We start from the raw sequence: 22,469 nt of genomic DNA on the forward strand, positions 1-22,469 counted from the left end.
CCCTGCAAGCGTCACGTGAGGGGGCGGGGGAAGGGCTGCCCCTCCGCGGGCCCCGCCAATCATGAGCTGGATTTCGTGGGACGAAGGGTCGTTATTGGACAACCGCCGCGGGCGCCCTGGTCTCTGCTACCTGTAGCTGAGGGCGCTGTTGATGGGCAGCGCGGCGCGCCGGGAAGGCTCGTTCTCGCGAGAGTTCAGTTCCCTTCTTAGCCGTGGCTGCCTCAGCACCTCGAGGATCGACATGGACGGTCTCGAGGACTACGTTTGCCCGCTGGCAACCTCGGAGCTTATACTCCTCCCAGTCACGGGTCTGGAGTGCGTGGGGGACCGGCTGTTGGCGGGTGAGGCTTGGCTTGAGGCACGCCATGGGGAAAGGGGGAAAGAAACAGCGCCTGCCAGGGGCGGTGCCACAGGGACAAAGGGATGCCCTGAGGAGAGGACGGGCAGCAGGTTGAGGCTGGTCGGAGGTGAGAAGGGAGCCCAGGAGACGGCGGGGACGAGGGCCAACCTGAGGACGGCGGGGCCCGAGAGACAAAGCTGACGTGGCTGCTGCGGCGCTTCATAAACTTCAGCCCGCATGGAAAGGGCGGGTGGAACCCCGGGATGGTGCAGGGGAACGCGGCCGCGCGGAGGCGTAGGCACGGGAGCGGAGGGTTGAGGGGGTGTGCTCCCTTCTAGGAGATGGGCGGGGGGTTGGCCTCTCCCACGGAGACCAGGCAGAGCCGGGAGGTGGAGAAGGAGGCCCCTCGGGGGTGTGGCCTCTTGGGGAAGGCGGGGCCGGGAGAGGGCAAGGGTGTGCCCTCTCGAGGGCGGGATGAATCTCTTCCCGCTAAGGTGGGGGTGGAGATACTCTGAGAAGGATGGCGTCGCGGAAAATGGCGGATGAGACCTTTACGTGTAGGGGGCGGTGCCCGGGGAAGCGGGGCCTGAGACCTCTCCTGAGATGGTTGAGGTCCAGGAAATCAGGTGTGGAGGTTCGTCCCTCCAAGGAGAACCGGGTCGCAAAGGACAGGCGAGGCCTGGGACTTGAGATGTCAGAGTCCAGGCTGGTCTCGAACAGTCATTATGTGAAGCCGCTAATGACCTTTTTTGGTCCTACTGAGTTGTATAAGGGTCCTGAGGCAGGGCCTTGGCGGTCAGGCCTTGAGTGAGTTGTCACCAGTCCTAAGAGGGTGTGTGTGTGGGATGGGGATGATCCAGTTTCGATCTGGTGTGGGGGTTCTTGGAGCTTGGAGTTCCTACCCCAAGCTAAACTCCTAAGGCCCCTGGAGGGGGAACAGCTAAGCAGAAACTCAAAGAACCACAAGAGTGAACTAGGAAAAGGGGTGAGTTCCTGGCAGAGGGTAAGCATACCAAAGGCCTTGAGGCTGGAAGAATCTGTCATTATGGGGGAAGGAGGGAATTCTTGTGAAGTTAGAGCAGGAATGGAGCCTGGGAGGAAAGGAGGCTGGACAAGCCAGCAGAGGCCACATTGTTTCAGGCCTTGATCTGACTTTATCCCTAAGGGCAGTGGGGAGAACCTATTGAAGGGTTTTAAGGTGGGGAATAACTTGGGAAATGAAGTTTAAGAAACTGCAAGTGAATTCACTTCTGTGGCTTCCAGAGTGACTTTTATATAGCTACAATTCTGTTTTTTTGGGTTTTTTTTTGAGACAGTCTTGCTCTGTCACCCAGGCTGGAGTGCAGTGGCACAGTCTCCGCTCACTGTAACCTCCACCTCCCAGGTTCAAGTGATTCTCCTGCCTCAGCCTCCGGAGTAGCTGGGATTACAGGTGTCCACCATCATGCCCAGCTAATTGTTGTATTTTTGGTGGAGATGGGGCTTCACCATGTTGGCCAGGCTGGTCTCAAACTCCTGACCTCAAGTGATTCGCCTGCCTCAGCCTCCCAAAATGCTGGAATTACAGGCATGAGCCACCACACCTGGCCTCTCTAGCCTATTCCTGAGCTCTTCATTTCTTGTTCCATCTACCATACTCAGTGCTCTTGCCTACCTCAGGATAATCATACTTGCTGTTTTCTCCACCAAGAAAGCTGCAAACCCTCCCATCCGCGGCCTCCCCATCTCCCAGTCCCCCTCTTCTGCCTGCCTTCCTCTGGCAAACTGCTGCTTATCCTTGAATCCTAATTCTAAATATTGTGTCCTCAAGTTGTCCTCCCCTTACACTTACCCAGTCTGGTTAGATTAGATCGGGGTTTTCTCAGTCTTGCCTCTATTGACCTTTTAGACCAGATGATTCTTTGTTTGAAGGCTGTGCGTGCATTGTACGATGTTTAGCATCATCCCTGGCCTTAGTTGCCAGTAGCACAACCCCTGGAGACAGCCAAAACTGTCTGCAGTTATTGCCAGATGTCTTCTGTGGGGAAAGTTGCCCCCTGCGGAGAACCACTGGATTAGACTTTCTCATTTTACATCTTTTTTTTTTTTTTTTTTTTTTTTTTTTTTTTTTTTTGAGACGGAGTCTCGCTCTGTCGCCCAGGCTGGAGTGCAGTGGCCGGATCTCAGCTCACTGCAAGCTCCGCCTCCCGGGTTCACGCCATTCTCCTGCCTCAGCCTCCCGTGTAGCTGGGACTACAGGCGCCCGCCACCTCGCCCGGCTAGTTTTTTGTATTTTTTAGTAGAGACGGAGTTTCACCGGGTTAGCCAGGATGGTCTAGATCTCCTGACCTCATGATCCGCCCGTCTCAGCCTCCCAAAGTGCTGGGATTACAGGCTTGAGCCACCGCGCCCGGCCCTCATTTTACATCTTTTATTTTCTTTTTGCATTGTCAAAATCTTTCTCATTTTTACTTTTTTTTTTTTTTTTTGAGTCAGGGTCTTGCTCTGTTGCTCAGGCTGGAGTGCAGTGGTGTAATCTCAGGTCACTGCAACTTCCACCTCTTGGGCTCAAGAGATGCTCTCACCTCAGCCTCCCAAGTAGCTGAGACTACAGGCGTGCACCATCATGCCCAGCTAATTTGCATAATTTTTTTAGAGGCGGAGTTTTACCATGTTGCCCAGGCTGGTCTCAAACTCCTGGGCTTAAGCGATCCTCCTGCCTTCCAAAGTGCTGGGTTTACAGGCGTGAGCCACTGTATCAGGCCTCATCTCTATTATTATTATTTTTTATTAAAAAAAAGTGAGGTGAGGAGGAGACTCTGAGTTTGAGAAATTTGTGGTCGAACTGAACATTAAGAGTGATTGATGAGGCTAGGTGTGGTGGCTCACTCCTGTAATCCTAGCACTTTGGGAGGCCGAGGCGGGCGGATCATGAGGTCAGGAGATTGAGATCATCCTGGCTAACACAGTGAAACCCTGTCTCTACTAAAAATGCAAAAGATTAGCCAGGCGTGGTAGCGGGTGCCTGTAGCCCCAGCTACTTGAGAGGCTGAGGCAGGAGAATGGCGTGAACCTAGGAGGCAGAGCTTGCAGAGAGCCAAGATCATGCCACTGCACTTCAGCCTGGGTGGCAGAGCAAGACTCTGTCTCAAAAAAAAAAAAAAAAAAAAAAAAGTGACTGATGAGGCCGGGCACAACGGCTCACACCTGTAATCCCAGCACTTTGGGAGGCCAACGTGGGTGGATCACCTGAGGTCAGGAGTTCAAGACCAGCCTGACCAACATGGTGAAACCCTGTCTCTACTAAAAATATAAAAACTGGCTGGGTGCCATGGCTCACACCTGTAATCCCAGCGCTTTCGGAGGCCGAGGTGGGCGGATCATGAGGTCAGGAGATTGAGATAATCCTGGCTAACATGGTGAAACCCTGTCTCTATTAAAAATACAAAAAATTAGCCGGGCGTGGCGGCAGGCGCATGTAGTCTCAGCTACTCGGGAGGCTGAGGCAGGAGAATGGCGTGAACACGGGAGGCGGAGCTTGCAGTGAGCCGAGATCGTGCCACTGCACTCCAGCATGGGCAACACAGCAAGACTCTGTCTCAAAAAAAAAAAAAAACTAGCCAGGCATGGCGGTGGGCCCCTGTAATCCCAGCTAAGCTACTCGGGAGGCTGACACAAGAGAGTTGCTTGAACCCTGGAGATGGAGGTTGCAATGAGCCGACACAGTGCTACTGCACTCCAGCGTCAGCGACAGAGTGAGACTCTGTCTCAAAAAAAAAAAAAAAAAAAGAGTGACTGATGAGGAAAACAAAGTCAGCACTTAAAGTCCAGCTGAAGCTGAGACCAAGGATTTTCTTTTTTCCCTTTTTTTTTTTTTTTTTGAGACGGAGTTTCGCTCTTTCACCCAGGCTGAGTGAAGTGGTACGATCTCGACTCACTGCAACCTCCACCTGCTGGGTTCAAGCGATTCTCCTGCCTCAGCCTCCCGAGTAGCTGGGATTACAGGCACCTGCCACCATGCCCGGCTAATTTTTGTGTTTTTAATAGAATGGGGTTTCACCTTGTTGGCCAGGCTGGTCCTGAACTCCTGACCTCAGGTGATTCATCCACCTTGGCCTCCCAAAATACTAGGATTACAGGTGTGAACCACCGCGCCTGGCCGAGATCAAGTATTTTCTTTTTTTTTCTTTTGAGACGGAGTCTCTCTTTGGCCTCCCAAAGTGCTGGGATTACAGGCGTGAGCCACCGCACCCGGCCGAGGATTTTCTCAACCAAGGATTTTCTAAGATTCAAGCTGCAGGATTGTGTGTCCTGATACGTTCATAGGCTACATGCCGAGAAGTTTCCCTGATCCCCATCTCTTCCCTGTGGGTCATCAGAGTTAGGTACATAGCTCTGACATGGCTCTTTGCCTCTGTCTAGGTGAGGGTCCCGATGTCCTGGTGTACAGCTTGGACTTTGGTGGGCATCTGCGGATGATAAAGCGAGTACAGAACCTGCTTGGCCACTATCTTATCCATGGCTTCCGGGTGCGGCCAGAGCCTAATGGAGACTTTGACTTGGAGGCCATGGTGGCTGTGTTTGGAAGCAAGGGACTCCGAGTTGTGAAAATTAGCTGGGGACAGGGCCACTTCCGGGAGCTTTGGCGCTCTGGCCTGTGGAACATGTCTGACTGGATTTGGGATGCACGCTGGCTTGAGGGAAATATAGCCTTGGCCCTGGGCCACAACTCAGTGGTCCTATATGATCCTATAGTAGGGTGCATCCTGCAAGAGGTGCCCTGCACAGACAGGTGCACCCTCTCTTCAGCCTGCCTGATTGGAGACGCCTGGAAGGAGCTGACCATAGTGGCAGGTGCTGTTTCCAACCAGCTCTTGGTCTGGTACCCAGCAACTGCCTTAGCAGACAACAAACCTGTAGCACCTGACCGACGAATCAGTGGGCACGTGGGCATCATCTTCAGCATGTCATACCTGGAAAGCAAGGGTTTGCTGGCTACAGCTTCAGAAGACCGAAGCGTTCGTATCTGGAAGGTGGGCGACCTGCGAGTGCCTGGGGGTCGGGTGCAGAATATTGGGCACTGCTTTGGGCACAGCGCCCGTGTATGGCAGGTCAAGCTCCTAGAGAATTACCTTATCAGTGCAGGAGAGGACTGTGTCTGCTTGGTGTGGAGCCATGAAGGTGAGATCCTCCAGGCCTTTCGGGGACACCAGGGACGTGGGATCCGGGCCATAGCTGCCCATGAGAGGCAGGCCTGGGTGATCACTGGGGGTGATGACTCAGGCATTCGGCTGTGGCACTTGGTAAGGCGTGGGTACCGGGGATTGGGGGTCTCGGCTCTCTGCTTCAAGTCCCGTAGTAGGCCAGGTACCCTCAAGGCTGTGACGCTGGCTGGCTCTTGGCGACTGCTGGCAGTGACTGATACAGGGGCCCTGTATCTCTATGACGTCGAGGTCAAGTGCTGGGAGCAACTGCTAGAGGATAAACATTTCCAGTCCTACTGCCTGCTGGAGGCAGCTCCTGGTCCTGAGGGCTTTGGATTGTGTGCTATGGCCAATGGGGAAGGTTGTGTCAAGATTGTCCCCATCAACACTCCAACTGCTGCTGTGGACCAGACCCTGTTTCCTGGGAAGGTGCACAGCTTGAGCTGGGCCCTGCGTGGTTATGAGGAGCTCCTGTTGCTGGCATCGGGCCCTGGTGGGGTAGTAGCTTGCCTAGAGATCTCAGCCGCACCCTCTGGCAAGGCCATCTTTGTCAAGGAACGTTGTTGGTACCTGCTGCCCCCAAGCAAGCAGAGATGGCACACATGCAGTGCCTTCCTACCCCCAGGTGACTTCCTGGTGTGTGGTGACCGCCGGGGCTCTGTGCTACTGTTCCCCTCCAGACCAGGTCTGCTCAAGGACCCTGGGGTGGGAGGCAAGACTGGGGCTGGTGCTGGGGCACCTGGAGTGGGTAGTGGTAGTAGTGGGGGTGGGAATGCTTTCACTGGGTTGAGCCCAGTGTCTACCCTGCCCTCTCTGCATGGGAAGCAGGGTGTGACCTCAGTCACATGCCATGGTGGCTATGTGTATACCACAGGGCGCGATGGCGCCTACTACCAGCTATTTGTACGAGACGGCCAGCTCCAGCCAGTCCTAAGGCAGAAGTCCTGTCGAGGCATGAACTGGCTAGCTGGGCTCCGTATAGTGCCCGATGGGAGCATGGTTATCCTGGGTTTCCATGCCAATGAGTTTGTGGTGTGGAGCCCGCGGTCACACGAGAAGCTGCACATTGTCAACTGTGGTGGAGGGCACCGTTCGTGGGCATTCTCTGATACTGAGGCGGCCATGGCCTTTGCTTACCTCAAGGATGGGGATGTCATGCTGTACAGGGCTCTGGGTGGCTGCACTCGGCCACATGTGATTCTCCGGGAGGGTCTGCATGGCCGTGAGATCACTTGTGTAAAGCGTGTGGGCACCATTACCCTGGGGCCTGAATATGGAGTGCCCAGCTTCATGCAGCCTGACGACCTGGAGCCTGGCAGTGAGGGACCTGACTTGACTGACATTGTGATCACCTGTAGTGAGGACACTACTGTCTGTGTCCTAGCACTCCCTACAACAACAGGCTCAGCCCATGCACTCACAGCTGTTTGTAACCACATATCTTCTGTACGTGCTGTGGCTGTATGGGGCATTGGCACCCCAGGTGGCCCTCAGGATCCTCAGCCAGGCCTGACTGCCCATGTGGTGTCTGCGGGGGGACGGGCTGAGATGCACTGCTTCAGCATCATGGTTACTCCGGACCCCAGCACCCCAAGCCGCCTCGCCTGCCATGTCATGCACCTTTCGTCCCACCGGCTAGATGACTATTGGGACCGGCAACGCAATCGGCATCGAATGGTCAAGGCAGACCCAGAGACCAGGTAATGTATGCTCCTGGGCAGGGTATGGTATGGGTCATGCAGATGCTCCCAGGCTTGCAGGCTCCACCTGACAGCTGCGTGTTGTCCCTGCAGGTACATGTCCCTTGCTGTGTGTGAACTTGACCAGCCCAGCCTTGGCCCCCTTGTGGCTGCAGCCTGTAGTGATGGGGCTGTAAGGTGAGAGCACAGGGCCCAGTGGGGCGGGAGACAAAGGAAGTAAGGTTGTTTAGGATGCATTCTAAGCTAGGCCACCCCCCGCCCCCCAGGCTCTTTCTCTTGCAGGATTCCGGGCGGATTCTGCAGCTCCTTGCTGAAACCTTCCACCATAAGCGATGTGTCCTCAAGGTCCACTCCTTTACACATGAGGCACCCAACCAGAGACGGTGAGAGGGGCTGGATGATGGTCCTGCATGGGCTGGGTGGGGGGGTTCCTGTTGAGCTTCATCTCTGTCATTGACCAGGCTGTCTTTTCCTGGCTTCCAGGAGGCTCCTCCTGTGCAGCGCAGCTACTGATGGCAACCTGGCTTTCTGGGATCTCACCACCGTGCTAGACCATGGCTCCACTGTCCTGGAGCCTCCAGTGGATCCTGGGCTTCCCTACCGTGAGTAGCTAATGTGCAACCATGGCTACCCCTCCTCACCTGTCACATAGCCCTCACACATGTGACAGGCGGGGCCCTGACAACTACCGTCTTCCTTCAGGGCTTGGCACCCCCTGTCTGACTCTGCAGGCCCACAGCTGTGGTATCAACAGCCTGCACACGTTGCCCACCCGTGAGGGCCACCATCTCGTGGCCAGTGGCAGTGAAGATGGATCCCTCCATGTCTTCGTGCTTGCTGTGGAGATGCTAGAGCTAGAAGAGGCTGTGGGAGAGGGTGGGCTGGTACCCCAGCTGCGTGTGCTAGAGGAATACTGTGTCCCCTGTGCACATGCTGCCCATGTGACAGGCCTCAAGATCCTAAGCCCAAGTATCATGGTCTCAGCCTCCATTGATCAACGGCTGACCTTCTGGCGTCTGGGGCATGGTGAACCCACCTTCATGAATAGCACTGTGTACCATGTGCCAGATGTGGCTGACATGGACTGCTGGCCTGTGAGCCCTGAGTTTGGCCACCGCTGTGCCCTTGGGGGTCAGGGGCTTGAGGTTTACAACTGGTATGACTGAGGTATCCCACGGTGGCCGGTGTGCTGGGCATGGGGCCTGCTCACAGACAGCATGGAGCAGGGATGGGCTGTCTGTGCCCATGCTCAGCATGCCTTGAGGGGAGGAGGTGGCGGCCGCGGGTTCCTGACATCGGTCCAGGAACTGAAGGTGAGTGGAGTGCTGCCAAGAATATGCCCCACTCCCCATGACAAGACAGAACTTTGTAACAGTACCAATTTATTTTGGCCGTGGGTTTTTGCTTTTTTTCCAGTTGATGACTTTGTGAACATTCCCAAATATTGGAGCCTCTGTGGCCTCAGATGTGGCTCAGTGGAGGGAGACCCAGCATAGCCAGGCCAGTATGGAGCACCTCACGCACAGCCCTCAGAAGCTGCAGGCGGACGAACATCTGACCAAAGCGGTGTGGTCGAGGCTCCTGAAAGAGAAGGGGCCTACTGGTCTCATCCTCTGCTTCCTTTGTCTTTACCCTGTACCTCTCTGCATGTCCCAAACCCGTTTTTGCTGTGCGCTCACCCCTAGGATGTGTACTCGGTTGTAGTAGGAGCTGAAATCCATGCTGAGCTGTACCAGGAACTTGCACATCTAGAGACAGAGACTGAGTCACTGGCCCATCTCTTTGCTCTTGTGCCCCAGGCCAGAATAAAGAATAGAGTGTAGAGTGTCCTGGTTGTGCCTCACCATCTCTGTGCGTGCAGTGATGTGGAGCCCTGGGGCTGTGCAGTCCAGCATTGCTGTCTGGCTCAGCAGATCCGGAAAGGGGAGGATATTGTTGAAGAGCAACAACCACTCACCCTGTGGGGGAGAAAGGTGCTGGGAGGGGAAGTCCAGGCTTCCTTTGTGCCAGCTACCGGGAGGGACACTCACCTCATCATGTAGTAGTGAGAAGTCCAGACTGCTCACAGGAGGAAAAGTGGGGTACAGACCTTGTTCCATACTACACTTGTAACTCTCAAAGAGTGTGGCAAGACGGGCACAATTATACATGACAAAGGTGCCACTCTTTGTGCCCTTTGTGGAGATGTTCTTGTCAGCCAGAGCCAGGAAGAGCTAGGGAATAGGAGCACAGCTGCAGAGAGAAGGCAGCCACCACACCCGGTACCCCAGCACTGGCCCTGTCAGGCTCCCAGGCTCACCTGACTCTGTGGGGCTGTGCTCAGCATCTCAAACTTGATGGTGGCCACAGAGAGAACACCAAAGATCTCTGTCCAGGCTGGATCTGAGGGAGTATAGGATTGGTCATTCAGTCTGCAGGCAAAGGCAGGGATGCAAAAAACCTGCCCCTAACCCAGAACATAGCCAGGGTTTCCCAGGCATACCTTGGGCCAGATCCCCACCATGCTTCAGTGCTGAGGCCTTGCACACCTGGGCATGCCGGAACCTGTGTTTGGAAGAGAGGCCAGTGGGCAGGGTCGTGGGTGAAGAGTCCCCCCACACTACCCTGGCTAAGGCTGGTGTTCCTCCCAGCCTCACTCACTTGTAGTACTCAGGGGCAGTCATCAGAGGGCCAGGTGCACCAGCTACTTTCACAGGGCCACAGATCAGGTGCTTCTGTCAGGAAGATGGCAGGGGCTCAGCCTAGTTGGCACTACTCTCCAGGAAGTCCCTTGAGGAGCCCAAATCTGGTGCCTCTACTCAGCCCATATTCTCTCAAATTGGAACTGCCAGGTTGAGTGGTTCCTTCTACCCAGCTCCTCAGGCTACGCACGGTTCAGCCTTCTCAACCTGGTCTTTGGTGTTCTTGGGATGTGTCTACAGAGCCCCCCCTTCCCCAGAGCTTCCGCACCTGCTGCACATGCCCTCTCAAGTCCAGCAACTCCCCCAAGATCAAGTGTCGGTTTCTGGACCTGTCAGCTAACAAGCCCCTCAGTGGGTTTTCAAGGGCCCCCTGAGGTTAGGGGTTAGGTCATCATTAACCCACCTGTCTGAGTGGAGCCTTGTCAACCAACTTCTGCCAAAGCAGGTCCAACTTCTGTTGCTGGAACTCCTCCTCACAGCTAACAACATGTACAACCAGGCAGCTGTCTGTACCAGTATCTGGGGACCCAGCCTAAGGGAGGACAATCATAACTGTGGAAGTACAGTGTACTTGGTTTGGGAGAACCTACAGGGCTGGGAGTCACTAACCAGGCCTGGGTGGCTGTCCTCTGGCCAATGCCATAGAGCCTCCTGCAGCTCAGCTAGCACAGACAGGAGATCCTCAGTCACTGCAAAGAGAACAGACAGGTACTGAGGCTGGCAAGAAGCGGAGATGTCCCCACCCCTACCTGCTCCTGCCTTTTCTGGCCTTGCTAGGCTACAGGTCCTACCCAGACAGTTGGCCAGGTTGGAGTCATAGCCAGCTGTGCGGCCCTGTTCTTCCACCAACTCCTTCAGACACAGTCTGCCTAGGATGCCAGGGGACAGTGTCCTCCCGTCATGAGCAGAGGTAACTTCTTCAAGGGCGTGGCTCCTCAGGGTGTGGGAGGAAGCTCTCTCCGAGGCAGCGGGCCAGTCCACCCGCAGTTGCTGCAGGAAGGTCAGCATGTGCGGATCCTGCACAGCTGGCACTAGGCGCACGCACACCCTGGGAAGGGAGGGCGGTCGCCTCAGCCTGAGCAGCTGGTCCAGCTCGCCAAGACTTCCCACCTCCAGCCGCTGTCCCCAGGGGCGACGCCGCTCGCTCTCTAGGTCCCCGGTAGTCCCACCTTCTCCATTCCGGCCCTGAGGCCCCGCTCACCCGTGAGCGCGCAGAGCTCGCGCCAGGTGATCAGCCACGAGCACCGTACGCAGCTGGCTCAAGCGGAGTGCGCAAGGGGAGCTGCGCAGGGCTGGGCAGTGTAGTAAGACGCGCTGGCCCGGCAAGGCAGGCAAGGCGGGCGTGGCATAGGCGGCCACGGCGCTGAGGACGCGCTCGAAGACCGCGGGCCGCTGCAGTTGGAGAGACAGACCCGCGGGAGTCGGCGCGCAGCGCAGCACCGGGGCCACGCCGGGACCCTGCAGGCAGGCGAGGGCATGGAGCAAATGCTCGGGTACCTGCGGGAGAATGGGCGTGTGAGCGCGCCACTGCACGGGACCCAGCTCCCAGCCGCACGGCCTCGCCCGGCTCACGCCCACCTGGCCGTCATCGAAGCGCGCCTGCAGCGCGCGGTGCGGTGCCAGAAAGTCTCGGGAACGCAGGTGGCGGGTGCGCGTCTCCTTGATCCATACCGGACTGCCAGGCCCCAGGGCCGCGTTGAGGGCCCCCAGCGTCTCCCCAACCCCAAGGCGCCTGGTCGCCATGGTGACCGGAAGGAGTAAGCGGAACCGGAAAAAGAATTTACGGAGGTGAACTTCCGGAAAGGATCGACTGGCTGGGGCGGGTATGCGGCGGCGGTCCGCGTAAGAGGACAGATTCCGCCAGCAGGAGCCGTGTCGGCTACTTTCGACCTACCACCCCCAGCGCCCCTTCCGCGCTGTCCACTTGCACAGCCGGGCCCTGGATCTGAAATCTCGGGAGTCCTTCCCGGGCCTAGGGTTCTTTCCCTGTAGCCAGGTCTCAACCAGGAAAAGGATCCTCGCGACCCGGTGGGGGATCAGAGAGGGTACCGTCTCTTATCGATGTCTCACATCTTTGTGTTAACGTTTCATTTCTCCCATTTTACACATGACGAATACTTGTCACTGGAATAAGGCAGTATAACATTAAGGCCACTTTCACGACCTACTTAAAACATCGTTTTAAAAAGAATAGTGTTCCGCGGTTTCAGGTTATTTGCAAGCATTTTCTCGTTTGAGATATGAGTGTTTTTTTGTTTGAGACGGAGGCTTGCCCTTATCTTCCAGGCTGGGGTGCAGTGGCACGATCTCGGTTCACTGCAGCCTCCGCCTCCCGGGTTTAAGCGATTCTCCAGCCTCAGGCTCCCGAGTAGTTGGGATTACAGGCGACCGCCACCACCCCGGCTAATTTTTATATTTTTAGTAGAGACGTGTTCCGCCATGTTGGCCCGGCTGGTCTTGAACTTCTGACCTCGTGATCTGCCCGCCTTGGCCTCCGAAAGTGCTGGGATTACAGGAGTCAGCCACTGCGCCCAGCCCAGGTCGTCTTTATGCCCAATAAATGCGCACTCTTGATACAATTGCCAGTTTTCTTCTCTTGATACCTGAGAAATTACAACCATCATGATGCCTTCCAGAATGACCAGCTTTTTTTTTTTGAGACGGAGTTTCGCTCCTGTTGCCCAGGCTGGAGTGCAGTGGTGCGATCTTGGCTCACCACCGCAACCTCCCCCTCCCGGGTTCAAGTGATTCTCCTGCCTCAGTCTCCCAAGTAGCTGGGATTACAGGCATGCGCCACCATGGCCGGCTACTTTTGTATTTTTAATACTTTTAATAGAGACAGGGTTTCTCCAAGTTTGTCAAGCCTCGAACTCCCGACCTCAGGTGATCCGCCTGCCTCGGCCTCCCAAAGTGCTGGGATTACAGGCGTGAGCCCCTAAACCCGGCCCAGAATGACCAGCTTTTAATGTGACTCCTTTAACCTGGTGTGCTTTAACAAGGATCCTTACGCTTCCTGTTTTAGGCAACAGCCATTTACAGGCCAACCCAATAATGCGACCATAAGAAGTAGAAAAACAGGCCTCAGTTGGAATATTACTCCTCTACCAATAGGAAAGTTTTTTTCTTTCTCCCACAAAGATTCCCAAATGTTTTCATTTCACTGTAACATACTCACCCCACCCCACCCCACCCCCATTCCTTTTAATAGAGAAGCTAACTCAGTAGAGAGTTGGGAAATCCGGAGAGCAGGGAAACCCAGGGGCAGGAAAAGCTTGGCAAGGCCCTTTTCTGGGCCAGGGCTGAGGCCCTGCTGGGAGGCGCCGAAAGAGCACTGGGCGGACACGACATTCCCGATGGCTTCTCGGGGGCCCACTCAACGGGAGTGATCGTGTCATTCCAAAGCGCTTTCCATTCTGAAGGTGCATAACCTGGAGACAACTGCTGGGCAGGGTTGAGAACCCTCAGCCAAACTGAGGACTTTAGATACACTCATCCACGAAGACGGTTGGGGTGGTTTTTCCCCAGGAAGTAGAGGGCTATCTTTAGCGAAATGCGGGATGAGGCAGCCCTCGGGGACTCACTACCATTGCATTCCTACCCGGAGGTCCTGGGTCCACCCTCCCTCGCCAGTGCTCCCCAGGGTTCCAGAGATGGCCACCAGCCTCGGCTCTCCCACCTCTACACCCATCACCTCCAGCCTGAGGGCGCACCTGAGAGGAACTGAGACCCAAGCGGCTCAGTAAATTATGTCTGGGGGTCAGGGGCACCCCATCTGGGCCAGGGCGCTGCTCAGGCAGGAGAGCAGGGGACGAAATCCAAGCGCAGCTGGAATGCTCTGGAGACAACAGCTGCTTTTGGGATTCCGTTGCCCGCTGTCCAGCCGTTGGCGGGGGGGCGGGGGAGCTCCTGCCCCCAGGTCACTCGCCCTGGGGCCACATCAGAACCCGCCCATCCCCACTCCCAGGAGGAAGACCCGGGAGTAGGCTGTGAAACCGAGTCTAGAGGGAATAAGACGCTCACCTGAGCCCCAGAACAATAGAAGGGGAGGTGAGGGCCTCCCCTGGGACCGGGTCCCGATCCGGATTAGATCCGCGGGGCAGGATTAGCCCTGTTGGTCCCACGAAGCCTGCCTGGGCCACTGGTGCGGTGACGGTGGTGGGGCGGGCTTCGGAATCCGCCAGGAGGGAAGCGCGCCCGTGGGGCCGGAGAGGAAGTAAACCCGCGCGTCCGCCTCGGGGACACCCCCGCGCTCGTGGCCTTTGTCCGGTGACGCTGCCAGCGCCCAGAGCACCAGGAGCCGAAGGGGTCCACAGAGCAGCAGCGGGACCCCCGGAAACCCATTGCGACCGGCCCCAGGGGACCCACCACCAGGCCCCGACTGTGCCGAGCTTCCCGCTCGCTCGGCCCCGCGGGTAGCGAAGGCAACAATGTTCCCCTGAGGCCACGACACAGCCGGCGTGCCGAGATGCCCAAACCCCGCGCGGGCGCCAGCGACTCTCGCGCCAGTAGGCCCTTGACTTGGATCAAGACGGGGGACGGGGGACTCCCAGGACGCGAGCAGAGTGAACGAGGACAAGGTGATGCTCCACGCGCTTCTACTTCAAGTCTGGTCCTGTTCGGCCTGGTCTGGCCCAGCCGAACGGTCAGTCCAACACTACCACGGCTTGCCCTTCCGCTTGCTCTGGCTGCCTGCAGACTTGGAGCCATTTTAAGGAGAAACCATCTGGCCACGCCCCCTGGAGCACCCGAGAAGCCAATCCACGCTCGGCCACGCCCCTCTCCGGGGGCGGTGGAGAGGCCAACGGTCGCGCGGGTGGCGGTTAGGGCGGGGCGTGCTTCGGCGCTGAGCCGGAGAAACTTGAGTCGACTGACCCGCCCACGGTGCCCGAAGCCCCAAAGGCTGGGATTAGGGGCTAGAAGTCTGGCACCGACCGCCTGGCCAGGTGTTCGGGACAGGACTAGGTGGGCGACCGCCCCGCCCCGGGAGCGCGGCTTAATAGCTGAGAGCCCGGGGGCCAGGCCGCGGCTGCGACCCAGGCAACGCCCTGAGGGCGGACACGCTACCAGGTGTTCCACTCCCCTGGGACGGTGGGCAAGGGCCCGGGACGGGGAGGGCGGCAGGTGCTGACACTGGAGCTGCGCCGGAGGTCGGGGAACTCGGCCTCCTCGGACAGATGACACTCGCCTGCTGGGCCGGCCGAGCTGTGCGGTGCCCTCCAGGACGCAGGGGGCGCTGCAGCCTCGCTGGGTCAGGCTCCGCAGGGCCCCGCCAACCTGGTGACTAACGGCGCCGGTGACGACTTCGCCGCGCGTCGCTCAGCCATGGCCACCGCTCTCGCGCTGCGTAGCTTGTATCGAGCGCGACCCTCGTTGCGCTGTCCGCCCGTTGAGCTTCTCTGGTGAGCCTGGACCCCGCGCCCTCGACCATCCCTCCCGTAGGGCCGGCGACGGCCAGCCCCGCACCTTCCGGCCTCTCGGGCGGCGCAGCCCGGCCCCACTCCCCTGACCCTTTTCTTCCGCAGGGCCCCGCGGCGCGGGCATCGACTCTCGCCGGCGGATGACGAGCTGTATCAGCGGACTCACATCTCTCTGCTACAACGCGAGGCCGCTCAGGCCACGTACATCGACAGCTACAACAGCCGCGGCTTCATGATAAACGGCAACCGCGTGCTCGGGCCCTGCGCTCTGCTCCCGCACTCGGTGGTGCAATGGAACGTGAGTCCTGGCCCGCAGTGAGGAAACTGAGGCCCAGAGTCACAGGCCCTCACCCTGCTTGTGTCCCTGTAAACTTGGCTTTCCTCTATGTCCTGTAGTGGATGGAGGTGGGGAGAGGCTGCGTGGATTTGTCGTATTAAATGTGCCTCTTCCCTGCACAGGTGGGATCCCACCAGGACATCACCGAAGAGAGCTTTTCCCTCTTCTGGATGCTGGAGCCCCGGATAGGTACTGGGGGAGGGGAGGGAGAACAGAGGTGTTCTGGGCCCCAAAAGGCGACCCCACCCCAGCATCTCAACAGAACTGTAGACTAGCCACATTCTCCCTTCCCTAGAGATTGTTGTGGTGGGGACTGGAGACCGGACCGAGAGGCTGCAGTCCCAGGTGCTTCAAGCCATGAGGCAGCGGGGCATTGCTGTGGAAGTGCAGGACACGGTGAGTCCCGGGACTGGGGCATGCTGCGGGGAGCACAGGCCTGATGCTAGACAGGCTGATGCTGGCCTTTTCTTTGCAGCCCAATGCCTGTGCCACCTTCAACTTCCTGTGTCATGAAGGCCGAGTAACTGGAGCTGCTCTCATCCCTCCACCAGGAGGGACTTCACTCAAACCTTTGGGCCAAGCTGCTCAATGAACCACCGTGAACTGTCCTGCTGACTGCACTCTGCCAGGCTTCCCGATGGTTGCACTCTTATCTACCCTTTGGCACTTAACCTTGCTTATCAACATAATAATTTATACACTTCCCCATTTTGTATCAGGTGTGTTGCTGGCCAGGAGCTGATGGCTCACTGGGCTCTTGGAGGGGAATGTGAAGAAACCAAGGAGTCACTTTTTTATCTAGATTACTTAGGATTCCTTAGTCTTTCAGAAGCCAGGTAGTAGTATGTTTACCTGTTCTAGAGCTACTTCCTCACATGCAGAGTTGAGAGGACCTCAATGACTTTTCTCACAAAATAGCTGACTTTATTTTTTTGAGATGGCGTCTGGCTCTGTCACCCAGGCTGCAGTGCAGTGGCGTGATCTTGGCCCACTACAACCTCCACCTCCAGGATTCAAGCGATTCTCCTGCCTCAGCCTCCTGAGTAGCTGGGATTACAGGCCCCTACCACCATACCCAGCTTTTTTTTTTTGAAAAGGAGTCTTGCTCTTTCGTAGGGTGGAGTGCAGTCACACAGTCTCAGCTTACTGCAACCTCCCCCTCCCAGGTTCCAGTGATTCTCCTGCCTCAGCCTCCTGAGTATCTGGGACTACAGGTATGCGTCACCACGCCCAGCTAATCTTTGTATTTTTAGTAGAGATGGGGTTTCACCATGTTGGCCAGGATGGTCTCAAACTCCTGACCTCAAGTGATCCGCCCACCTCAGCTTCCCAAAGTGCTGGGATTACAGGTGTGAGCCAACGTGCATGGCTGAGAGAGATTCAAGTTAGGGAATATTTATATGTCTTAATCTGGTCCTAGCAGGATGCCCTGTGTATGCCAGTCCCAGGGATTGTTCTTTGACCCTTTGACCCCTCGGGAGCCAGAGTCAGATGCTCAGTGTGAGACTGAAACCCCAGGAGCCACAGCTGGTCAGAGCGGTTTTGTGAGCAGCCCCAGGAAGAACTTTTTGAACCTGGAACACATTTATCTCAGGGCCTGAGGCTCCCCCTGGAAATGAGGGTGCTGTGTTTGTGTGCATCTGTGGTAGTGGCAGCTACACAGCCCCACCTGTCTGGTGAAAGATCAGGCATCACTTTTTTCTTTCTAAACTTTTATTGAAAAAACCGAGGGAGGTGTGCTGGATTCCTGTTCAGAAAAGCCGCTTCTCATACCTGCAGGCAGAAAGACCACCTGTAAGGTGAGGGCAGGAGAAAGGAGGCATGAGGCATGGCAGAGGCCCCACCAAGGACAGGGTGACTTACGAATGGAGGCTATGGACACCACCTTCCACCTGGGCTGAGGACGTTCTCTTCTCAAACTTAAGCTCCCCAGAGTACATCATGGCTCTGAAGAGGGGCAGAGGTCAAATGTGGGTAGCTGGCCCTGGACCAGCCCCTCTACCCATGTCCCAGCTTCCCAAGCTCACCGGACTTGGGTCAAGCTCTTGGCACCAATGTCCTGGCATGAGTGTTGGATGCCAGCAATCAGGTAAGGGACAAATTTGTGGATGGACCCTTTGTCCTGCACAGCACCAGACACCCCCTGGGCCACTTTGATTTTGTCAGCTTCACTGCAGGGAGAGGCAGAGACACGGGCAAGGTCACAGCAGAGATGAGACTGTCAGTGTAGGATTAGGGTGAGGTAACTGGCTTGCCTGTCCCACCTGAAATATCTGTTCTGGCTGCTAAGGTGCTTGTCCATGGCATCAAGAGAACCCATACCGCGATATTTCTTTAGCCGGATCCCATCGGAAAAGAAGTACTCACCAGGGGCCTCAGTGGTGGCAGCCAGGAGAGAGCCCATCATGACTGTGGACAGATGGAGTGCTGGGTTAAAGCCTAAGCAGCACTGGGGAGACGTCCCACTGGCCTTCACGGGTACTGGGCCTCACCTGTGGAAGCCCCAAGGGCCAAAGCTTTCGCAATATGACCCACATTTTGGATTCCTCCATCAGCGATGACTGGAACACCAAAGCGCCGTGCATACTCTGACACCTTGTACACTGCTGTTGCTTGGGGCCGCCCACAGGCCAGCACTGTTGAGATGGAGGAACACATGGGTGGATAGGGTTAATGGGGACAGGCAGTGGACCCTGTGGCCACATTTAAGACCCAGGAGCTTTTGGCTACATCTGCATCAGGACTGCAGCTTGGATGAGGAAGAGACATGTCTGGGATGGCTGCTACCCCATGTGCCTTAAATAGTACAAACTGCTGTGCTGCCCTCTACTCACCCCCACATGTGCGCGTGCATGTGTGCAGTGCCCAGGACAGCCTCAGGCACATGCAGTCTTAGCAGCCGGGAAAGCCCCCGACCGTGCAGTTAGTCCCCAGAGGCACTGAAGTCAGGCCCAGCCCTTCCTGAATGGTGGGCAGCTCAGGCAAGGTAAGGGCAGTGGTGGTGTGGAAGAGCAGGTTGTGGTGTGCAGCAGGCAATTGTGTGGAAGAGCAAGGACCACACAAAGGAGTTGGTCCCTGAGCCATGCCTACTGCAGAAGATGTGGGCAGGAAAGGGCCTGCCTAGGAAAGTCCTGCCCTATCAGCACCCCAGGAGGAAGAGGGAAGCTATGTTCTTGAGCACCCCCCCACAAACCATGGTCTGTGTATCAGTTGGCCCTGCCCACCCATCAGCACCACAAACCCCGGGAGCTACAGCTACGTCAACCAAGCAGCCGGGCAGTGGGCAGCTGGGCCGGGCCAGTGGGCCGGGCTGGACTTACTATAGCAACCTGTGACAGTAGAAGGGCATTTGGGGCTGTGGGACTTTATGTCTGGAGGGATCTTGGGAGCCACTAAATAAAACAAACAGACCAGAGTTTAGAGAAGGTGCAGAGCAGGAGCAAGAAGGCCAGGCTAGGCAAGGGAGTGGCAGGTGAAGGATGACAAGACCTTGTCTTGCTTCCAGCCATGTCACCCATCCAAGAGGTCAGTTTGGCCCCAGGATTGCCCCTATTGGAGGACTCTTGTTCCCGTAAGAGTGCTTGGCTCCAAGGTATGTGGGCCCTATCAAAGTATATTCTTACCTTCCTGGGTAATGCAGATGGAGCCACTTCCCATGCCCACCCGCAGGGCATCCACACCTGCATCAATGAGGTTCTTGGCCTGGGCAGCAGTGACCACTAAGGTGAATGAAAGGAAAACGCTCAGGTGAAGGTTAAGGTGGGAGCCCAGCTTATCCACTCCCATCACACATCCCTCAGGGCACAATCTTGCCTTACCATTGCCTCCAATGACTTGGAGATTGGGGTATTTCTCTTTGATGTACTTGATCATATTGATCTGGAAGATGGAATTTCCCTGGGAAGAGTCCTGGGACAGGAACTAAGTCTCAGATTGTGATGTGGCAGCTGCCCCTATTGCCCCAACCCACCTGTGTAGCAGCTCACCAAAACCACTACATCCACACCAGCCTGGGCGAGCAAGTCCAGCCTATACTTGTCATCTTCATGAGTGCCAATGGCTGCCCCACACAGCAGCTGTTTCTTGGCATCTTTGGAGGCTAGTGGGTAGTCCCGGTTCTTCTTCAGGTCCGTCCGGGCAATGATGGCCACAAGCTCATCATCTTCATTTACAATGGGCAACTTTCCTGTGGTCAGGGCAGGATGTGGATCAGGACCCTGAGCATTAGTTCCAGGCCCTTTCCCAGCTCTAGGACTTACCCTTCTTGCTGCGCTGCAGAATTTCGTTTGCCTCCTTCAGTGTGATGCCTGCAGGGGCTACCACCAAGTCTTCCCTCTTTGTCATTATCTACGTGGGAGGTGAGATGCGAAGGGCCAGTCATCGACTATGGTCAGTCAACTCTTTTTTTCTTTCCTTCCCAAGTAGCTGGGATTACAGGCAGGCGCCACCACACCCAACTAATTTTTTGTATTTTTAGTAGAGACAGGGTTTCACCATGTGGGCCAGGCTGGTCTTGAACTCCTAACCTCGTGATTCGCCTGCCTCGGCCTCCCAAAGTGCTGAGATTACAGGGGTAAGCCACTGCGCCTGGCCTATGGCCAGTCACCTCTACATGCCCTGCCTAATTCAGAGGTGAAGTTCTATGGACCACCACGTTCATACATTCACATCCAAATCACCCTTCCTCAAGGGATCCCAATAGTTCCTAAGCAGTATGGTATTAAGTGAGGGATGAGTAGAAAGGACAACATGGCACAGGGAGCAGCCTCTTACACTACGGAATAAGGAGGACCACCCAGGAACAACGGCAAGAAAATGAGGGCAGACCTCGAGCACTGCCCCTACCTTAGGGGTTTAAAAAAACAAAGCATGAATACTAGCAAGCATTTGGGCAGTTTGAAAGCCTCTGGTGGAGAAAGGATGCAGAAACCCAATGAAGGAGTCAGAAACTTGGCCTGACCCTCCTCTTTCCCAGAGGGGAGAGGCTATCAGAGATGTCATACAGACAACAGAAGCCTCTTGTCTTCAACCTGGGCTGCCAGAGCTTGGATCTACTCTGACAGTGGCACCCACCTCTTCCAATAAACAGTCATGTTCCTCCTCTTTGAGAAAATCAATATCCCTGGAGGAGATGATGCCCACCAAGCGGCTCCCCATCCGGCCTGTGTCTGTGATTGGGATACCGCAGAAACCATGCCGGGCCTTGGCCTCAAAAACATCCCGCACACGATCCTTGGGACTGAGGACCACAGGGTCTGTGATGAATCCCTGTTCGTATTTCTGGAAAGGGATGGTGAGAAAGGTATCGCATCTTTGAACTACTTTCATCAGGCTCTTGATCTGAAGCATGGGGTCTCTGCTTAACGCTCCCTTTGGCAGTGCCACAAGGCCAAATCACACCAACACATCTTAGAGGAGACATGGGTAGGCTGGAGGCACTGTCCACCTGGTCTATTGCTGCTGCTTTAAGAAACAGAATCTCAGGGTCTTCTCAGTAACTGAACCCCATGGTGGGAAGAAAGAATACTAAATTAATAGAGTAAACCCCTACTCCCACCCCACCCCACCTCAGTGCAATTCCCAGGAGTGCTTGCTAATGATCTTTGCCCTTCTGACCTTCACTTTCCGAACTTCATTGGCCTGGAATTCAGGTGTACAGTTGTGGTGGATGAAGCCAATACCACCTGTAAGCTACAGGATAAAAAGAGAAATACTAAGTGACAAGAGGCAGGACTGGATGCCTTTGGGGAAAGGCGATGGCATCCTTGCTCCTTCCCCCATACCCCATGGGGCTCACCGCCATTGCTATGGCCATCCCAGCCTCTGTGACTGTGTCCATGGGAGAGGAAACCAGTGGGGTCTTAAGAGTGATTTTCTTGGTCAGAGCAGAAGTCAGGTCCTGAGGAGACAAAGGTCAGCCAGTGTGGGAAAGCATCTCTTACTCCTCAAGGTGTTACTGAGTCCCCCACAAAAAGGCACTTTTGTATGACCTGCATGCTAACCAGTAACATCCCATAAAATCCACACCCAAGCCCAATCTGGTGAGGTAGCCCAGAGACCAGGTGACAGTAGCACCTTAGCTCACCTTGATGTTCAGGACCCAATTCCTGATCATACTTACCACCTGGTCTGCAGTGAAGTCGATGTACCCAGGGAGAATGAGAAAGTCACTGTGAGGGAAGGGAGTGAATTGGGAGTAAAGCTCTCAGGCATAGGGTAGCATGAGACTCCATCCCGCATATATCAATCAACTCGTAACCCATGTGAGCAGAGAGTGGCACTGACAGAGCCTGTGTGTCACAGACATAGTACAAGGTGGAAGTGGGGACAGGGGACCTTTTATGCCACCGAGCTGTCATCAGTGCTCCTGGCACCCTGACAATTCCACGTGTCTGGAGCATGGAGTCTCCAGCCTGAAATTCCAAGCACTATTGAGATGTTTCTCCGTATCCCAAGCACCGCTCCCGATGTCTCAAAGTGAGCCCCGGAGGTGGGTGGCCAATTCCCGGAACCCGTCCCCCGCGCCTACGCCCAAGAAGGCTCCACGGAAGCCCCCATCTGGCCTTTTCACCCAGCATGCCACCCCTCTCTTCGCCCAGGTGAGCCCCATAGGCCCGCACTTGTAGGTGAGGCCGTCTCCGCAGTTGAAGAGCTGCTGTGCTGTGAGTCCGTCGTCTGGCACGTAGGACGTGCCCCCACTAATCAGGTAGTCGGCCATGGTCAACAGGACACCGCCGCGTGTCTCCGAGGACCGCGCCGCAGAGACCTCTACCGTCTGGGCCGCGCCAATATAAACCAGCCGACTTCGTCA

General features: G+C 56.1%; 4 protein-coding genes, 1 long non-coding RNA gene and 2 other non-coding genes across 35 annotated transcripts; 2 read left to right on the top strand and 5 right to left on the bottom strand.

Annotated features, from left to right (window-relative positions):
• Positions 1 to 142: 142 nt before the first annotated feature.
• On the top strand, positions 143 to 9,056 carry WDR6 (WD repeat domain 6). 17 transcript variants are annotated; one of them, XR_013413405.1, is made up of 7 exons: positions 197 to 467; positions 4,742 to 7,223; positions 7,317 to 7,400; positions 7,490 to 7,606; positions 7,685 to 7,825; positions 7,926 to 8,536; positions 8,640 to 9,052. XR_013413405.1 is itself a non-coding variant. In NM_001261701.2 (6 exon segments), coding segments are annotated over 6 exon segments (3,456 nt in total). In that variant the 5' UTR covers positions 143 to 151; the 3' UTR covers positions 8,390 to 9,056.
• Positions 209 to 4,110, bottom strand: LOC144339201 (uncharacterized). The gene is made up of 2 exons (XR_013413960.1): positions 3,883 to 4,110; positions 209 to 1,663 (listed from the first exon to the last, which is right to left on the bottom strand). It is a non-coding gene; the product is annotated as an uncharacterized LOC144339201 (long non-coding RNA).
• DALRD3 (DALR anticodon binding domain containing 3) lies at positions 8,589 to 14,587 on the bottom strand. Of its 6 annotated transcripts, none has more exons than XM_001111032.5 (13): positions 13,925 to 14,587; positions 11,483 to 12,507; positions 11,106 to 11,401; positions 10,696 to 10,952; positions 10,514 to 10,593; positions 10,308 to 10,436; positions 9,864 to 9,937; positions 9,706 to 9,767; positions 9,523 to 9,605; positions 9,254 to 9,436; positions 9,068 to 9,181; positions 8,903 to 8,971; positions 8,589 to 8,804 (listed from the first exon to the last, which is right to left on the bottom strand). In XM_001111032.5, exons 2-13 carry the CDS (start codon positions 11,645 to 11,647, stop codon positions 8,685 to 8,687), a joined length of 1,632 nt encoding a protein of 543 aa, XP_001111032.2. In that variant the 5' UTR covers positions 11,648 to 12,507; positions 13,925 to 14,587; the 3' UTR covers positions 8,589 to 8,684. The 6 variants fall into 6 exon arrangements, with proteins under 6 accessions (XP_001111032.2, XP_077848878.1, XP_077848880.1 ...); XM_077992752.1 differs by having other exon boundaries at positions 9,068 to 9,175; positions 9,250 to 9,436; XM_077992754.1 differs by lacking the exon at positions 11,483 to 12,507.
• Positions 13,227 to 13,313, bottom strand: MIR425 (microRNA mir-425). The gene has a single exon (NR_032519.1). It is a non-coding gene; the product is annotated as a microRNA mir-425 (primary transcript).
• On the bottom strand, positions 13,696 to 13,787 carry MIR191 (microRNA mir-191). The gene has a single exon (NR_032434.1). It is a non-coding gene; the product is annotated as a microRNA mir-191 (primary transcript).
• NDUFAF3 (NADH:ubiquinone oxidoreductase complex assembly factor 3) lies at positions 14,370 to 16,370 on the top strand. Of its 2 annotated transcripts, none has more exons than XM_077990733.1 (5): positions 14,370 to 14,866; positions 15,427 to 15,619; positions 15,781 to 15,847; positions 15,954 to 16,054; positions 16,134 to 16,366. In XM_077990733.1, exons 1-5 carry the CDS (start codon positions 14,370 to 14,372, stop codon positions 16,248 to 16,250), a joined length of 975 nt encoding a protein of 324 aa, XP_077846859.1. In that variant the 3' UTR covers positions 16,251 to 16,366.
• Positions 16,371 to 17,347: 977 nt separating this feature from the next.
• IMPDH2 (inosine monophosphate dehydrogenase 2) lies at positions 17,348 to 22,424 on the bottom strand. 7 transcript variants are annotated; one of them, XM_015130951.3, is made up of 15 exons: positions 22,279 to 22,424; positions 21,780 to 21,828; positions 21,456 to 21,557; positions 21,275 to 21,349; positions 20,732 to 20,938; positions 19,918 to 20,005; positions 19,645 to 19,844; positions 19,477 to 19,567; positions 19,282 to 19,377; positions 18,979 to 19,050; positions 18,151 to 18,294; positions 17,923 to 18,067; positions 17,686 to 17,829; positions 17,522 to 17,605; positions 17,348 to 17,431 (listed from the first exon to the last, which is right to left on the bottom strand). In XM_015130951.3, exons 1-15 carry the CDS (start codon positions 22,374 to 22,376, stop codon positions 17,410 to 17,412), a joined length of 1,617 nt encoding a protein of 538 aa, XP_014986437.1. In that variant the 5' UTR covers positions 22,377 to 22,424; the 3' UTR covers positions 17,348 to 17,409. The 7 variants fall into 7 exon arrangements, with proteins under 7 accessions (XP_014986437.1, XP_077848888.1, XP_077848885.1 ...); XM_077992762.1 differs by lacking the exon at positions 21,780 to 21,828 and having other exon boundaries at positions 17,354 to 17,431; XM_077992759.1 differs by lacking the exon at positions 21,275 to 21,349 and having other exon boundaries at positions 17,354 to 17,431.
• Positions 22,425 to 22,469: the final 45 nt, after the last annotated feature.

This window comes from Macaca mulatta, chromosome 2 (assembly GCF_049350105.2).
Source record: "Macaca mulatta isolate MMU2019108-1 chromosome 2, T2T-MMU8v2.0, whole genome shotgun sequence".
In the NCBI taxonomy this organism is placed as follows: domain Eukaryota; kingdom Metazoa; phylum Chordata; class Mammalia; order Primates; family Cercopithecidae; genus Macaca; species Macaca mulatta.

What these genes read in the sequence shown, in the direction of transcription:
- NDUFAF3 (XM_077990733.1), top strand. Translation starts at nt 14,370, where the DNA reads ATGCCCAAACCCCGCGCGGGCGCCAGCGACTCTCGCGCCAGTAGGCCC. An exon ending in ACTCGGTGGTGCAATGGAAC is followed by an intron (nt 15,620 to 15,780) that starts GTGAGTCCTGGC and finishes TTCCCTGCACAG; the next exon opens with GTGGGATCCCACCAGGACAT. An exon ending in CTGTGGAAGTGCAGGACACG is followed by an intron (nt 16,055 to 16,133) that starts GTGAGTCCCGGG and finishes TTTTCTTTGCAG; the next exon opens with CCCAATGCCTGTGCCACCTT.
- DALRD3 (XM_077992751.1), bottom strand. Translation starts at nt 11,647, where the DNA reads ATGGCGACCAGGCGCCTTGGGGTTGGGGAGACGCTGGGGGCCCTCAAC. An exon ending in GCACAGCCCCACAGAGTCAG is followed by an intron (nt 9,437 to 9,522) that starts GTGAGCCTGGGA and finishes CCTATTCCCTAG; the next exon opens with CTCTTCCTGGCTCTGGCTGA. An exon ending in ACTACTACATGATGAGGTGA is followed by an intron (nt 9,176 to 9,249) that starts GTGTCCCTCCCG and finishes CCACAGGGTGAG; the next exon opens with TGGTTGTTGCTCTTCAACAA.
- IMPDH2 (XM_015130951.3), bottom strand. Translation starts at nt 22,376, where the DNA reads ATGGCCGACTACCTGATTAGTGGGGGCACGTCCTACGTGCCAGACGAC. An exon ending in TACTGTCACAGGTTGCTATA is followed by an intron (nt 18,295 to 18,978) that starts GTAAGTCCAGCC and finishes CCATCTCAACAG; the next exon opens with TGCTGGCCTGTGGGCGGCCC. An exon ending in AGCCAGAACAGATATTTCAG is followed by an intron (nt 17,830 to 17,922) that starts GTGGGACAGGCA and finishes CTCTCCCTGCAG; the next exon opens with TGAAGCTGACAAAATCAAAG.
- WDR6 (XM_015130816.3), top strand. Translation starts at nt 242, where the DNA reads ATGGACGGTCTCGAGGACTACGTTTGCCCGCTGGCAACCTCGGAGCTT. An exon ending in CAGGTTGAGGCTGGTCGGAG is followed by an intron (nt 468 to 4,741) that starts GTGAGAAGGGAG and finishes GCCTCTGTCTAG; the next exon opens with GTGAGGGTCCCGATGTCCTG. An exon ending in GAGGCACCCAACCAGAGACG is followed by an intron (nt 7,607 to 7,706) that starts GTGAGAGGGGCT and finishes CCTGGCTTCCAG; the next exon opens with GAGGCTCCTCCTGTGCAGCG.